Source organism: Delphinus delphis, chromosome 3, assembly GCF_949987515.2.
Source record: "Delphinus delphis chromosome 3, mDelDel1.2, whole genome shotgun sequence".
NCBI lineage: Eukaryota > Metazoa > Chordata > Mammalia > Artiodactyla > Delphinidae > Delphinus > Delphinus delphis.
Genome location: NC_082685.1, coordinates 89,824,530 through 89,841,155, shown reverse-complemented (window position 1 = coordinate 89,841,155; position 16,626 = coordinate 89,824,530). Strand labels below are relative to the sequence as shown.

The following is a 16,626-nucleotide window of genomic DNA, read 5'->3' as shown; positions in this document are numbered from 1 at the left end:
TTACATTCTTCTAGAAATTTGTGTATACACTCCTCTTAAGTTGTTTATAATGTCTGCAAGATCAGTAGAGATATTCCTTTTTGTTTTGTAACATTGTACAGTCTTCCCCCCCTTTTTTTTCCTTGATCAGTTTTGCCATAGTTGATCAGCTTTATTAGCCCTTTAAAAGAACTGTCTTTCAGATTTGTTGGTTCACTAAATTATGCACTTGTTTTCTATTTTATTAATTTTTATTGTTTAATATTTTATTCCTTCTACTTCTGTAGTTTTATTTTGCTCTTTTTCTAATTGTTAAAAACTGATGTCACTAGATGGATGCTTATTAACTCATGAATGTTCAATCTTTTGTAAAATACACACTCTAGGCCCTTTATGCACTGTTTTGACTGTATTCATAAATTGAGGTTTATGCCATCTGGGACATTTTCTAATTTCCTTAGTGATTTCTTTGATCATATGTTATTTAGAAGTGTACTTTTAAAATTTTCAAACCTATGCATTTTTAAGTTATATTTTTGTTATTTCTAACTTTATATCGTTTTGGTAAAAACAAAAATTCTTGCTGATTTTTTTTTGGTCTGTTTTTTCTTTCTTTACTGTTGTGTGTTAAAATTTCCCACTATAATTGTGGATTTTTCTTGTCTTTGTAATCTCTTAAGCCTTGCTTTACATGTTTTGATGTCATGCTATTAAATGCATACAAATTAAGAATTGGTATATTTCAATCAGTATTTTTGCCTCAAAATTTACTTTGAGATTAATATAGCTAAAACAGTTGTTTTTTCTTTTACTTGGTGTTTGTACAGTATCTTTTTTATCTTTTAACTTTCAGTCTTTCTGAAACTATACTTTTAGATGTATCTCTTAAAATCTGCATATAGATTTTTAAAAAATTTGTCATGAAAATCTTTGTTTAGGACAATTATTTATATTATAAATTACTGAAATTTGTATATGAATCTATTATCCTTTTAAGTGCTTTATATTTATACTGCCTATTTTTATTTTTCTCTCCTTTCTTGCTTCATTGGAATTGGTACTTTTTATTTATTTATTTCCCTGGTAGTTAGAAAATTATATTTGATTTTACTATTTGTTTTGTCACTACCCAAGAGAGAACAATAGGCTTCTATGACATCTGCAAATTGAATGTTTACATCATGCTTTTATCCTCTTCCTGGACAAAGCAAGGACTCTAGAACTAAAGTGTTTTTCAAACTTACTTGACTAAGAATCATCTGGGGTCTTGTTAAAAATGCAGACTCCAGTTTATCCCTTTTTTGAACCCTAAATGTAGAGTTTACCAGAGTTTCACCTTTGAAAATCCTGGACTTCACTTTTTTTGTCCCGTTAACATAAAATGATATTAAAGCTCTATTCTTCTTGTCTGCTGTCTATTCAGAATCAACAGATGTCTCCAATGCAAAAACAGCCTTAAAAGCCAGTATCACTCTCTGGATCTCTGACCAGAGAGTTTGGTTTCCATAATTCTTAATAATTCTTAATATCTTATCTCTCAGATACCTTAAAGCAGAAGTATAGAAGTTCTTTGCCCAGGAGTTTTACTAATCTTCAGTGGTTAGATTGGCCTAAACTACCTAGTTCACCATAACAAGAAGTGGAATTCCACTTTACATTTTTTATATTTATACAAATTTATTTGATGGGGTTAAATTACTTGCCAAGCAAAGTTTCAACAGTGAAAATTGAAACTATTTGTCATTAATGGCTTTTGTTGACTTGCAAAAAATCTCATCACAAAGGCATTTACATGGTGGTTAAGAGCACAGCTCTTTAGCCAGATTACCTGCTTTTTTAATCTCACTCTTTGCATACTAATGGTTTGATTTTAGGGAAGGTGCTTTAACCTCTGTTAAGTACCTCATCTGGAAAAAGTGATGAAAATAATAGTCTCGAGGTTATTCCATGTAAATATATGTCAAATGGTTAAACCATATTTGCAAATACCAAGTGAATCAGCAAAATGTCTGCAAAATATTAGAATAAAATCTCCTTGTAAATTAGAGTACTTCTATTAGATTTTCCCTGTGGATAATCTAATGTTAGCTAAGGTTTAGGATTTTTTTAACATGAAATTTTGAGGTTTTTATTTCCTCCTTGATCTTATTTCTGTATTTTGGGGGTATCTTCATTTGTAGTTTGAGTTATTCTGCAGCTACTGGAAAATTTTGTATATTGTTCTCTTGGCCAATTGAGCATAACCAGATGTAAAAATATATACTCTATTCATTTGTAGCTTACTCCATCTGGAAGCATTTCTCTTATCAAATCAATGCATTTAATTAAAAATCCTGTGAAGACCTGTGACAAAGTGTATTTCTTGATACAAAGTTTGACTTCTCAAATCAGACATCGAATGGAAGATCCCAAATCATCAGGTAAATATTTTGTTTTCCTTAGATTAGAAAACAAATAAAAGGCACTATCCAGTTGCTATAAACATTTTTTAAATAAGATGTGCCAATCATAAAAAATTCAAGCCTTTAATGCTATATTTAGCATTAGATAGGTATGTCTAGGTGTAATTTGAGTTAGTATATATCCAGCAAAAGAATAATAGCGAAGTTATAATTGCTTTTATCTGTGGTAGCATGAAAGGGATAATAAAACATTTTTATTTGGTTAATTATGTAGCATTACTGTACAGTTCAGCAGCAAATAGGCAGCATAATAAGAAGGAGCAAGCAACAGGAAGGTGATCAGTGCTCTGGCTCTGAGACTAGCTTAGTTAATAACTTGGGCAACTAACGTATGTAACATATGGAAGGTCTTCTATAAAACCAGTTCCTAACCCATGTATTTATACCTTTATTCAAGTCTACAAAATATATGGTTGCTAATAGTATATGCCTATGATAACATTTCCTAGCTTGTTAACAATTTTACCTTTGATATTTAAGAAGTTTCTAACTACCAATTTTTAATATATATTCTTTATCTGATTTTGAAGTTTAATACACTAAAACTGTTATGTTGTTTTAGATATTCAGCTTTATCATAGTGAGACCTTAGAGCTCATGCTACGTAGATGGTCCAAGTTGGAGAAAGACTTTAAAACAAAGAATGGAAGATATGATATTAGTAAAATCCCTGACATATATGACTGTATAAAATATGATGTCCAGCATAATGGTTCCTTGAAATTAGAAAACACAATGGAATTATATAGGCTTTCAAAGGCATTAGCAGATATTGTTATCCCTCAGGTAAGTAATTCCTACATATCAATTTTCTTGTACTGTTATATAGATACTTTTAAAACGTCTATCAGTGGATAAAAGATAGTTGGTTTTTGTGTCCCAGTAAGCCTATAATTTTAAAAAGGAAAGTAACTAATTATGAATTTATATTTTAAACTTTTTGTTATATTAAATCATTGTTTGATTTTTTAATAGTTTATAGTGACTTTTTAAAATTTAAGAATTGATACTCTTAATATGCTAACAACAAACAAGACAACTGAAAATAGGATGGGATAAATCACTTAAGTATTTATTGGGCATTTATTGTGCACCTACCAGCTCTGTGCTATGGGAATGTGTGCAAAGTGGGAGAAAAAGATAGTTGTGTCCCTATATAAATTTTGGAAGTTTTTTTACCTTATGTGGAAGTATTTTGAAAATAATATTTAGAGGCCAGGATGTAAGTAGTTATTTGTGGGGTGTGGTAGAGGTGGAACGGGGGGCCTTATCATTATAGGAGAGTAAAAATAGAGGTGTAACCAAAATTCAGTTAACTGAAATGTAATTAAACAGAGAATCAGATGATAATAAAGAGACAGGTGACAAGACAAGTTGAGATAAGAAATGTGTTAGAAGAAAACAGTTGCAGATGCCCTTTGGAGAACTTTTTTCAACTCATTACTAAAAGATCATTTGGACATTGTAAAAGGGAGATTGGAGTAAATCACACATTCCAACTGTGAACCAAAGTTAAAAAGCAGGAAAAATGAAATACAGTTGATTTTTGACCAATGTGGGTTTGAACTGTAGTGGGTCCACTTATACGCAGATTTTTTTACAATAGTAAATACTACAGTACTGCATGATCCACATATCCACAGTTGAATCTGCCAGGGATGCAGAACCACAAATAAGTTATTCTCGAATTTTCAGTGGTATGCAGGGTTGGTGCTCCTAACCTCCACGTTTTTCAAGGGTCACTGTACATGAAAAGTGTAAAGATTGTATATAAAAGTAGCCTCACTTAAAGATACTCATATATAGAAAACAGTGGGGAGGTTCCTTAATAACTAAAAATAGAACTATTTTATGATCCAGCAATCCCACTCCCATATATCCAGAAAAGATAAAAACTCTTAATTCAGAAAGATACATGCATCCCGGTGTTCATAGGAACGCCGTTTACAATAGCCAAGACATGGAAACAACTGGAGTGCCCATCAGTGGATGATTGGTTTAAGAAGATGTGGTGTGTGTATATATATACATATATATATCTCTCTACACACATATACGTATATACACATACACACACCACATATACATACACACACACCATGGAATATTACTCAGCCATAAAAACAAAATATTGCCATTTGCAGCAACATGGATGGACCTAGAGAGCACCATACTAAGTGAATTAAGTCAGAGGAAGACAAATATTATATGATATCACTTGTATGTGGAATCTAAAAAATAATACAAATGAATCTATATTAAAAAGTGGAAACAGACTCATAGACATAGAAAACAAACACAGTAAGGGAGAGGGGGAATGATAAAGAGTATGGGATACACACCGCTATACATAAAATAGATAAGCAACAAGGATTTACTATATTCTCTCAAGGATTTACTATATACTAGTTCTCAAGGAGAACTATATTCAATATCTTGTAATAACCTATAATGGAAAATTATCTGAAAAAATATTGGATTGGCCAAAAAGTTCGTTCGGGTTTTTATGTTATAGAAAAACCCGAACGAACCTTTTGGCCAACCCAATATATAACTGAATCACTTTACTGTACAATTGAAACCAACACAATACTGTAAATCTACTACAATTAAAACTATACTTCAGGACTTCCCTGGTGGCACAGTGGTTAAGAATCCACCTGCCAATGCAGGGGATCCCTGGTCCGGGAAGATCGTACATGCTGAGGAGCAACTAAGCTCATGTGCCACAACTACTGAGCCTGTGCTCTAGAGCCCGCGAGCTGCAACTAGTGAGCCTGTGCACTACAACTACTGAAGCCCATGTGCTCTGGGGCCCACAAGCCACAACTACTGAGCCTGCGTTCTGAAACTACTGAAGCCTGCATGCCTAGAGCCCGTGCTCTGCAACAAGGGAAGCCACCATAATGAGAAATGCATGCACTGCAATGAAGACCCAGCGCAGCAAAAAAAAAAAAAAAAAAACCCTCCAGTGTCCTTTTCCTAATATTCACAGAATATCCAGGAAAAACTAGAGACTTTTAAAAACTGGGAATTCAGGCTGCACAACTTACCTATAAGTATTTGTGTACATGTTAAAGTTTAGCTTATTCTTGCAGCATGAAAGAACAACTATTTATTTGTTTGGTCAGTGTATATGATGTAGACAGGTTTAAGTATATTGTATAAATCAGTGATTTGCAAATAAATTCTCTTTAAAAGAGGATAAAAATATCTCATACTGCAAGAATATGTCTTTGGGCCTCACTATAAGAAACATAGGCTTAGAAAACAAGGACTTAGTCTCTGACAACATCTTTCATTTGCTAAATAGAAGTTTTATTTTGCAAAAGAGGTTTTATTTTACACAATAAAAAGTTGTATTTTTATAACAGATAAGAAAAGCAGACATGTAGATGAATGGAACAGAATTGAGAGCCCAGAAACAAACCCGCACATATATGGACAATTAGTTCATGATAAAGGAGCCAAGAACATACAATGGAAAAAGCATAGTCTCTTCAATATAGTATTGGGAAAACTGGACGGCCACATACCAAAGAATGAAACTAGACCACTATATCACACCATACACAAAACTCAAAATGGATTAAAGACTAGAATGTAAGACCTGAAACCATAAAACTAAAAGTAAACATAGTATGCTCCTTGAAGTTGGTCTTAGCAATATCTTTTTGGATATGTTTCCTTGGGCAGGGAGACAGAAGCAAAAATAAACAAACAGGACTACATCAAACTAAAAAGCTCTGTACAGTAAAGTAAATCATCAACTAAACGAAGAGACAACCTACGGAATGGGAGAAGATATTTACAAATCATATATTCAATTTGGGGGTAATATCCAAAATATATGAAGAACTCATACAACTCAACAACAACAAAAACACAGTCTGATTAAACAATGGGTAGAGGAGCTAAATATTTTTCCAAAGAAGACATACAGGTTGCCAGGAGGCTCATGAAAAGATATTCAACATCACTAATTATTGGAGAAATGCAAATCGAAACCACAGTGAGAGATCACCTCAGGCCTGTTAGAATGGCTGTTATCAAAAAGGCAAGAAATAACTAGTACTGGAGAGGATGTGGAAAAAAGTGTGGTACACTGTTGGTGGGAATGTAAATTGGTGCAGCCACTATGGAAAACAGTATGGAGATTCTTCAAAAAATTAACACTAGAACTACCCTATGATCCAGGTATTCCACTTCTGGGTATTTATCTGAAGAATATGAAGACTCTAATTCGAATAGACACATGCACCCTGTGTTCATTGTGGCATTATTTACAATAGCCAAGATATGGAAAGTGCCCATTGATGAATGGATGGATGAAGTAGTATATATAATACAGTGGAATACATAAAAAAGATACAGTCTTGCCATTTGTGGCAACATGGTTGTACCTTGAGGGTGTTATGATAAATAAGTCATTCAACGAAAAACATACTATATGATTTCACTCAAATGTGAATATTAAAATTTCTTTTAAATAAATGAACAAACCAAGCAAAATAAACATGTATTTATAGAGAAAAGAGTAATAATTACCAGAAGGGAAAGGGGGTGAATTGCGTAAAGGAGGTAAACTGTATGGTGATGAGTAGAAACAACTTCTGGTGTTGAGCATACTGTAGTTTATACAGAAGTCAAAATATAATGTTCACATGAGACATGTTATAAACCAATGTTACCTCAGTAAATTAAGTAAATAGTAAAAGAGCCTCGATGGTATGATGGAAGATAAGAACATCTAAAGATTATATTTGTTATTAAGAGTCTTAATTGAGATGGCACACATTTATTGAAGTTTGAAGATCATTTCTTTGGTGATTGTATTATGAAATGCAGAGGATTCTTTATAATAGCATTTGCAATATAAAGTCCAATGATACTCTCGTTAAATATCACCATATAATAAGCTTTCAAATATCTTCATCGGTTATTTTAATCAGTTCTTTTTGTGGAAGAAATAAGAGAACTTGGGTATCCAACAATTAATTATTTGGTCCTAGTTGGTTATGGCAGCTTGCTTTTTCAGCTCTACAAAATATGTCACTGTTTTGAAGGGAAAGGTTTTTTTGTTATGAAAGTAATATATCTTTGTTATAAAATATAGATATAGCCAAAAAAAAAAAAATCAGTATGCCATTACCAACTAGAGAAAAACATTTCACTGTTTTGGAAAATTCTAAAAGGCCTTTTCCCTTAAATTCATGGATAAAATTTTTTTCATAAATTCGTATATATGACAAATGTATTCTTTGCAAAAATGGAACCAGGAAATGCATACTATTTTATAACCTGATTTTTTTTTCTTGGCATCAAGAAATTTTTTCCAAATCAGTAAAGCTAAATATACTTCATTTTTCCTAATGGCTGAATGATGTGATGTAATAATAGCTATTTAATCAATTTCTCACATTTGGAAATGTGGATTCTTTTACTTTCTTTCACTCTCCTTATACATATGTCTTCTACATAAAATCAAGAAGATTTCCAGAACTCTTTTACCAGTTTTGTTACAGACCAGCAGTGTATGAGAGTGCCTGTTTCATTACACCTTGCTAATAACAACAGAAAAATTTCCTTTGATGATGTTAATTTCAACATTTTCCTTTTGTTTACACATACATACACAATTGCATACGTATTTCTTTTTTTCATACCAATTTCACAGTCATCTATGTTGGTGAGATAATTAACTAACCAAGCTTTTGTGTTTAAGGTAAATGACCCAAGAGGTTCCATTTTCATACGTCTTCCATCTAATCAATCAGCCTTTTCTTTATTAGGCAGTTTTGAGATTTATTATCCATACTAAAGTTTTGCCATCTGGGAAGTACCTGATAACAGCAAGTAGCCTTTAAATACAGGTATCCCAGAAGGAACTGGGAGAGAAAGAGTGTGCTTATTTCTTCCCTCTTCTCTACTCTTCCTTCTTTCTCTCTCTGTCCCTGCCTTCCTCCGCCTCCACCCCACTTTCTGCCCTCTTCCTCTTATACCCTCTCTTCCCATCTATACACACAAAACAGATTTTTTTCTTATATCAGGTCATTTTCTCATCTACCTCTTTGAACTGTAATTTTTATTATAATTCTTACAATTACTATGTTTTCTTAACACTTTGGATTGTAATTCCTCATTTAATTAACTTATAATGGTTATAGAGCTCATTAAGTTTGATAATTTCACGGCATTTTTGGCTAACCACTAGTTAAAACCTTTACAGTATTGGCCAAAGGCTTTTAAATAATTTGTTAACCTTTTTAATCTTTGACATTCAAATAGACAAAAATTTCATGGTTTCAATTTATATTTCTTTCTGTATGTTTATTGACTATTTGTTCTGTGCTTTAGTGTTTGTGCTCTTAATCCATCTTTCTTTTAGGGTTGTTTCTACATTTAAAACCTGGTTGAGTTGAATACTGTTCATAAAGATTACATTCATCCATTCATCCTATCCTCTTTAGAAATTACTTTCTTTTTCATTTACACCAAAATAAAATTCTTCTAATTACACTCAATACTTTGGGGAATAGTGTACTTGAAGTTGCAGAAATGTAAACTAGGAGCATTGTATAATGTTCAAAAGAGGCTGAATAAAAATACTTGTCGCTCACTAAAATTCTTAAATTTAGTAGTACCTTTATTGGAGTTCTTTATTATTATACCCTTTTTCTAATGTTGTGTATGTTCTGCTCAGGAATATGGTATAACTAAAGCTGAAAAACTGGAGATTGCCAAAGGCTACTGTACTCCTCTAGTTAGAAAAATTCGCTCAGATCTTCAAAGGACACAAGATGATGACACTGTAAATAAACTCCATCCTGTGTAAGAGACTGTACTGGTATTTAAGTCTATAGGCATCTGTTTTTGCATTCTTCAAATCTAATTACTTTTTAATGTTCCTATGGCTAAATCAGGAGTGTATCACTTGGCACACTGTGGAAATAAATATTACCTAGGTATTTCTAATAGTTAACTTCCAACCAAGGTTCTTTTTGGCTCCAAATTGGAGAAAAAACTGAGGCAAACAGGGAAAGAGGATGTGTGTTATCATTCACATGTGATCATCAGTGATCATCCTCATTCAGCAGCATTAACACCTGTGAGCTTCTTTAGTGCTATGACCTCTTTCGTTGTTAATAAAGGTGCTTAAATAACCTATTTACAGTGAACTTGACTAATATTAATGCTTCTTTGACTAATCTCAGTGGTCCCAGTTAGTTCCAGTTATCTTCATGTTAGAGGAATACCTGCTAAGATAACGCCTCAATTGTTATTGGAAGAGTGATAGATTTGCTTACTATGTTCTTTTACTTCTAGTAAGATTAAATTCCATTTTACAAAATAATTTCATTAAGTTTTAACTGCATGGTTACATTTTAACAGTGTCTGCTCCTTACTCTAGGTATTCCAGGGGTGTTCTGTCACCTGAACGTCATGTCCGTACCAGATTATATTTCACCAGTGAAAGTCATGTACATTCTTTACTGTCTATTCTTCGCTATGGTGCCTTATGTGATGTAAGTAGGATAAGTTATATAAATCTATTTAACAAATATGTGTTATTGAATTTATAATCGAATCACTAACACCATTTTTTTACTGTGCAGTTTTTAATAATTCATTATTTACCATCATTTGTCAAGGGTCTACTTTATACCAAGCACTCTGCTAGATGTTGGAGATAATGACATGTTCTCTTCCCTTTGGAGAAGATCCATTTAAGCAAACAATAATACAAAATATTTTAGGTAATGTTACAGGCCAGTGGCAGTGAGATAAAGAGAAACTGATGAATTTGCATTATTTAGAGGTTAGAATCAATAGGACTTGGTGTTTGGTTGGACATTGTGACTCTTATTTACTGTTAGGTAATGAATCATACCAAAGGTTACTGCCTTAAAACAACCACAGTCATTTTATTTTTCTCTCTCATGGTTTAAAGGCTGACTGTGATCAGGCAGTTTTGCATTGGGCCTCTCGTGATATTGCAGTCAGACAGTGGCTCGGGCTCAAGTCATCTCACAACTTTCTTCTCATGTCTGGTGCTTGATGCACAGAACATAGCAGCTGAGTTCCAAAAGTGAACTTCCTAAAAGAGCAAGGAGCAAGCACAAAGCATTTTTATGACCTAACTTATGAAGTTACGTAGTATCACTTCTGCTGAGCATTTTTGGAGGCAGTCACCGAGTCCCATCCAGGTTCAAGGGGTGGGGAATAGACCCATATTACTAGATGAGTGGAGTATCACTGTCACTTACTTATTGTAAGATGAATACTTGGGATTGGATGTATTTTGGTGGCCATATTTGGAAAACAGAGTCTATCACAGTATGTCCATTACCCACACAATCCATATTTCTCCCTCATGCAAAATTCAGGTAATCTCTCCTCCAGTATTCCCTCAGGCTTATCCATTATAGCATAAACTTGACATCCAGGATCTCATTATCTAAATCAGGTCCAGGTGTGGATGGGACTCCTTGGGCAGAGCTCCTTGAGTACTCAGGAGAACTCAATCTGGTTTCAAAGACCTATGAACTGAAGATACCAATTGTCTGTCCTTCATACATTTGACATACAGTGGTGGGATAAGCATAGAATAACTGCTGTAGATAACCTTTTCAAAAGAGGGGAAAACAGAAGTTACACCATGGTCACTGGTCCATAGCAATTTTGAAATCTGCCTAGGTACTTACTGCCCATTCCTTAATTAGGGCTCTGTCATTACTGCCAGGGAGTTGTTTATAATGGTTCATGGCTTCATACTTTGGGTTCTTAATTGCTTCATCTAGGTCATCCTTCCTTTTCCATAAAAAGTAGCTCACATTTGCAGCTAAGTAGTTTTCTTTAACCTGCGTCCTGTCCAAGGAAGTTTGGGGATCCAAAGGTCTGTTTATTTTTAGATGGTATAATTTAAAAAACAAAACAAAAAGGAGTAATTTATAATCTACTTTATTAAACAGTTCACACCCACAAATCTTAAGAATAAGCCCATTTTTACATTGGGCTCCCTCTGTGTCTACTGAGGGATAGTACTCAGCAGTCCTTATTGCTTAATAGTGAGTATCTGAGAGACATGGTAGTATAATCCTGAGAAAGTCTTTGCGTCTTTGAAAGGTCTGTGAGCCTTAAATCTTTCTGAAGTCTTAGCAAGTGTTTTTACAATCACACCCATGTTTTCATGACAGATTCCTGTGTTTCTGTTCTTCCTGGAAGCCACTTTTTAACTATAGCATTTTTTGCTCTCTGGAGAGGCTAGGAATGAGAAACAGTTTTATTTCTGAACTCTGCAAGTCTTGGCTCCTTTAATTAACCATTTTCCTGTAGTTTATCTCCCTCCTCTCATAGTTCATCACAGGTAGTGAGAAGAATCTTGGTGGCCTTTTGAGAATTTTTCCTGGAATTTTTGGTAGCTAGCTCATTGAGTTCCACTGTCTGCAGGCTATAGTGTTTCTACACTTTATGCCACTACATAACAAGGGTTCTTTTTCCTATAGTTTCCAGTAAGATTTTTTTTTAACCTTCCTATAGTCCCTCACCAACAACCTCCTCAGTGCCCTTTCAGGCTTTCACTAACACTCTATTTTTGAGGCATTTTAACTTTCACCAACACTCTCCTTGAGGCCCTTTCTTTGCTTACAGGTGTGGAAGGTAAGAAAGAAAAGAGAGTCAAGAAAGGTTCCCATATTTCTAACAGGATCATCTACAAAATTACTCATCATTCACTGATAAGTAACACTTGGGGGAGTATCAGGCATTAGAAGGAAAGTAATGAGGTTAGATAGCTTGAATTTGAGGCACTAGTAGGCTAGTCAAGTGAAGATGACCAGTAGTATGTTTATATATAAGGCTAGAGGTTTGGGTTAAAGGTACAGAGTTGGTAAGCCAACATATTAATGATGGCTGAAGCAGTGGCTATTAATAAGATTCCCAGGAAGTTTGTATGTGAAAAAATAAAGAAAATGATGTTTTAGAGATTGGCAGTGGAAGTGATAACCACACAGACTTAGAAATTTTAATATCCCCTTTCTTTCTCAGTACACTCAAACCACAAATTATCTAGAATACAATGTCACTTCTATTATATATCAAAAATATCTTTTCAGCCATCTCCAAACTAGCAAAAAATAAGAATTAAAAAACTTTTTATGTGTATATATATATATATTAGCATATACATTTATGCACATCTATAAAAAAATAATCTTTAAAAGAAAATGAATTCAACTTTGTTTTCTTTTGTACTTTTTAAAATAAAGGGCAGTCAGTGAAATGTATGAAGATTTGGTATATGTCTCCTGATTCTTAATTTCTCTTATCATTGGGCCTTGATGAATAGTTATTATCAGAGTTACCCTAAGACTATGTAAGTGTTCTTTTCCCGTCAAATTTTCCAATTCATATGTTCTTTTCTCTTGTTTTTTATTTCTTTTTTATTCCTTAATAGGATAGCAAAGTGGCATCCCTTGCATACATATGAGGATTAGTGGAGCTTTAATAAAAGAAATAGAGAAAAAAATGACCCTTAATTAGCAAGGCAAGAGCTTATATATCCATTAGTAATGATGGAATTGTTTTAGGGGAGGAGAGATACATCTCTTATGTGGTCACCTTTTAACTTTCTTGCACTTATTTATACGGTAGAAAGAACATAGAAGATGTAAGAATGGAGAGAAAGCCTATAATTGAAGTGTAATAGTGAGTGATGCATAAAATTGTAACAGATAAGTTTGGAGAGCCATGCCTTGAGGATTCTAAGAGGATTGGGAAGCCATTAAAAGGTTTTAAGCAGGGAAGTGAATGGCTTTGGTTTCTGTGTAGACAATAGATAAGTAGAAGTAGATATGAGGAAACGATTTAGGGAGCTATCACAGTGATCTAAAGAAAGATGATGTAGTTTACACTTAGGGTGGTGGCAGTAGAAGAAAGCTTGTTGAGTATATATAAGCTTGTTGAGTATTAAGTATTCACCTCATTTGTGTGGTATCAATCAGGATTAAACAAATTACCATAATGAAAATAAAGTGGTTTTAAAGTAACATAATATGAGAAAATGCTTACCATTTGTTCAGGAATCAAAGGATGAACAGTGGAAACGAGCTATGGATTATTTAAATGTTGTCAGTGAACTCAACTACATGACTCAGATTGTTATCATGCTTTACGAGGATCCTAACAAGGTAACAGAGTCTTGATTTGCGTGTGTTACCAGAGGTAAATAAATAACTTGAAGTTTCTCATTTTGAAAGTGTTCTGTAATATTTTTTAGGATCTTTCCTCTGAGGAACGCTTTCATGTTGAATTACATTTTAGTCCAGGAGCCAAAGGATGTGAAGAAGACAAAAATTTACCATCTGGCTATGGATATAGACCAGCTTCAAGGGAGGTAATGAAGATGAAATTTTCATTGCTTAGTTACTACAGTTCTAAATATAAATGAGGTTTCTTTAAGAATTTTCTATTATGTACTATAATTCTTATCTCAACTAAGTAGCAAGATGGTTTAAATTTCTTGAAGTATGATTTGGGTAGACAACATTTTTATGAATATTAGAATTTTATATTTTATCTTTTCTCTAGATTTTTTGGATTTTTAAGATCAGTAGTTAGCATGGATAACTATAATTTTTGTTTTTGTCCTCAAGTCCTACTTGAGGACTAGTCCATTCTTTACTATGCTAAGCACTTGTTACGAATTACTGCAGTTTAATTCTTAACCTTACAAAAGTTAAATATGTACTCAGCTTTAAACCTTTTTTACTAAACTATAATACATATTCGTAAACATACCTAAATCATAAGTGTGTAGTTTAATGATATATCACAAAATGAACACAATTGTAAAACAACTAGCCAGGTTATAGATAGAAGATCATTCTAGAAGAACCAGTTGTGCCCCCTCTTTCTCACAACCTCCCTGCGTTCTCCCCAAAGTTACCTACTATCATGACTTAGATTAATTTTGTCTATTTTTGGACTTTATGATCACAAATGAAATCACAAAATATGTGCTTTTTGGGGGTGGAGAGTGGGTTTGGTTTCTTTCATTATGTGTTTGAGATTCATCGGTTCTTCATTTTTGTTGCCATGTAGGATTACATTAAATAAATATGGTGCAGTTTATTAATCCATTTCACTATGATGATCATTTGATTTGTTTCCAGTTCAAGGTTTGAAGATGGATGCTTTTATGAAGATTCTTGTTCAGGTCTTTTTCTGAACATATGTACACATTTCTTTTGGATATATATGTAGGCGTAAAATTGCTGGGTTATAGGGTATGCATATGTTCAACTTTTTAAAATACAGTCAAATAACTTTCCAAAGATACTACCATATCTTTATCAGCACTTGGTATGATTAGTGTTTTTAATATAGCTATTTTGGGGACTATGTAGTGATATCTTGTTGTGGCTTAAATTTACATTACCCTCATGACCAATAAGGATTAGTACCTTTTCTTATATTCATTGGTTATTTGAATATGCTTTTTGTGAAGTGCTACTGGCTAGGACTAGTATGGTGTTGAGTAGAAGTGTTGATACTAAGCATCCTTAGTATCATCCTTGTTCATTCCCAAACTAAAGCAAAAGGTCATGTTTCAAAGTGAACTTTTTGGAATTTTGATTGAAATTACATAAACTCTGCAGATCAGTGTTGAGAGAAGTAACACTTTTACAGAATTGAATCTTCTAGTCCAAGGACTTGATATACAGCTCTGAATTTAGTGAGCTATTCTTTATATGTTCTTGATAAAATTAAGACTTTTTTTAATGTCTTGTATTTTCTTTGTCAGGGTAATTCCTAAATTCTTTATGTTATCATAAATGGCTTATTTAAATTTCATTTTCTGTTTGCTATTTTCATATTGAATTTTAACTCATTTTTATAGAGAGATTTTATAACTAACAACCTTACTGCATGCTGTTTATTCATTCTAATAATTTATACATAGAGTCATTTGAATTTTCTATGTATATGATCATATCTGTGAATGATGACAAATGTCCAGCAAAATGTTGAATAGATTTAGTGATGGTGGGCACTCTTGTCTTCCAGTGATTTATTAATTGTGATGATTGTTTCAAGTTTTTAGATATCCTTACCTGGTTGAAGAAGTTTATCTTTATTTTCTATACCCCTTAGTTTGATGAAGGTTTTTATGTACTTCTGCTTGGCTTCTTTAAACTAACGTACGTTCATAAGATTCATTGATGTAATTAGTTTTAGTTTGCCCATTCTTAGTGCTTTAAAATATGTGTTTTAGTGTAATTTACCCAATTTATCCGTCCTGTTTATTTTTAAATTTATTTATTTTTTTATTTTTGGCTGCATTGGGTCTTCGTTGCTGTGCGTGGGCTTTCCCTAGTTGTGGCGAGCAGGGGTGACTCTTCGTTGCGGTGTGTGGGCTTCTCATTGCGGTGGCTTCTCTTGTTGTGGAGCACGGGCTCTAGACGTGTGGGCTTCAGTAGTTGTGGCACACGGGCTTAGTTGCTCTGCGGCATGTGGTATCTTCCCAGACCAGGGCTCGAACCCGTGTCCCCTGCATTGGCAGGCAGATTCTTTTTTTTTTTTTTTTTTTTGCGGTACGCGGGCCTCTCACTGTTGTGGCCTCTCCCGTTGCGGAGCACAGGCTCCAGACGCGCAGGCTCAGCGGCCATGGCTCACGGGCCTAGCTGCTCTGCGACATGTGAGAATCTTCCCGGACCGGGGCACAAACCCGTGTCCCCTGCATCAGCAGGCGGACTCTCAACCACAGCGCCACCAGGGAAGCCCGGCAGGCAGATTCTTAACCACTGCGCCACCAGGGAAGCCCTACCCATTCTATTTAGATGGATATTTAGTGTAACTTTTTCAAACGTATCTGTTTTCTGTACTATACTGTGAGATTCTTATAATTTGGGACAGTATCTTATTCATCTGTGTCTTGGCACATGGTACATACTCACTAAATATTCAGTGAGTCATCAAATGGTGGTTATTTAAGTATGCAGTCATTACATTTGTTGGAAATATTTGGCATAGAGTTTGAATTTTCTAAAATTTATAACTTCAGATACTGTTTCAGTTTGTGATTGAGTTGATGGCATTACTGGTAACAAAACTGATCTCTTTTTTCTTACTGTCATTTATTATTATTGCTTATTTATTTGGGCATTGGATGAAATTTAATTAA

The 16,626-nt window shown here is 33.8% G+C and overlaps 1 protein-coding gene across 12 annotated transcripts in view; it reads left to right on the top strand.

The window, feature by feature from the left end:
• The window catches only part of PPIP5K2 (diphosphoinositol pentakisphosphate kinase 2), a 74,566-nt gene that overhangs the window by 38,143 nt on the left and 19,797 nt on the right, over nt 1-16,626 (top strand). For all 12 annotated transcript variants that reach the window (XM_060009077.1, XM_060009074.1, XM_060009069.1 and 9 more), the window contains exons 18-23: nt 2,258-2,399; nt 3,004-3,227; nt 9,145-9,272; nt 9,853-9,967; nt 13,523-13,630; nt 13,720-13,836. In XM_060009077.1, coding sequence (XP_059865060.1) covers nt 2,258-2,399; nt 3,004-3,227; nt 9,145-9,272; nt 9,853-9,967; nt 13,523-13,630; nt 13,720-13,836 — 834 coding nt within the window. The remainder of the gene's footprint in view (nt 1-2,257; nt 2,400-3,003; nt 3,228-9,144; nt 9,273-9,852; nt 9,968-13,522; nt 13,631-13,719; nt 13,837-16,626) is intronic.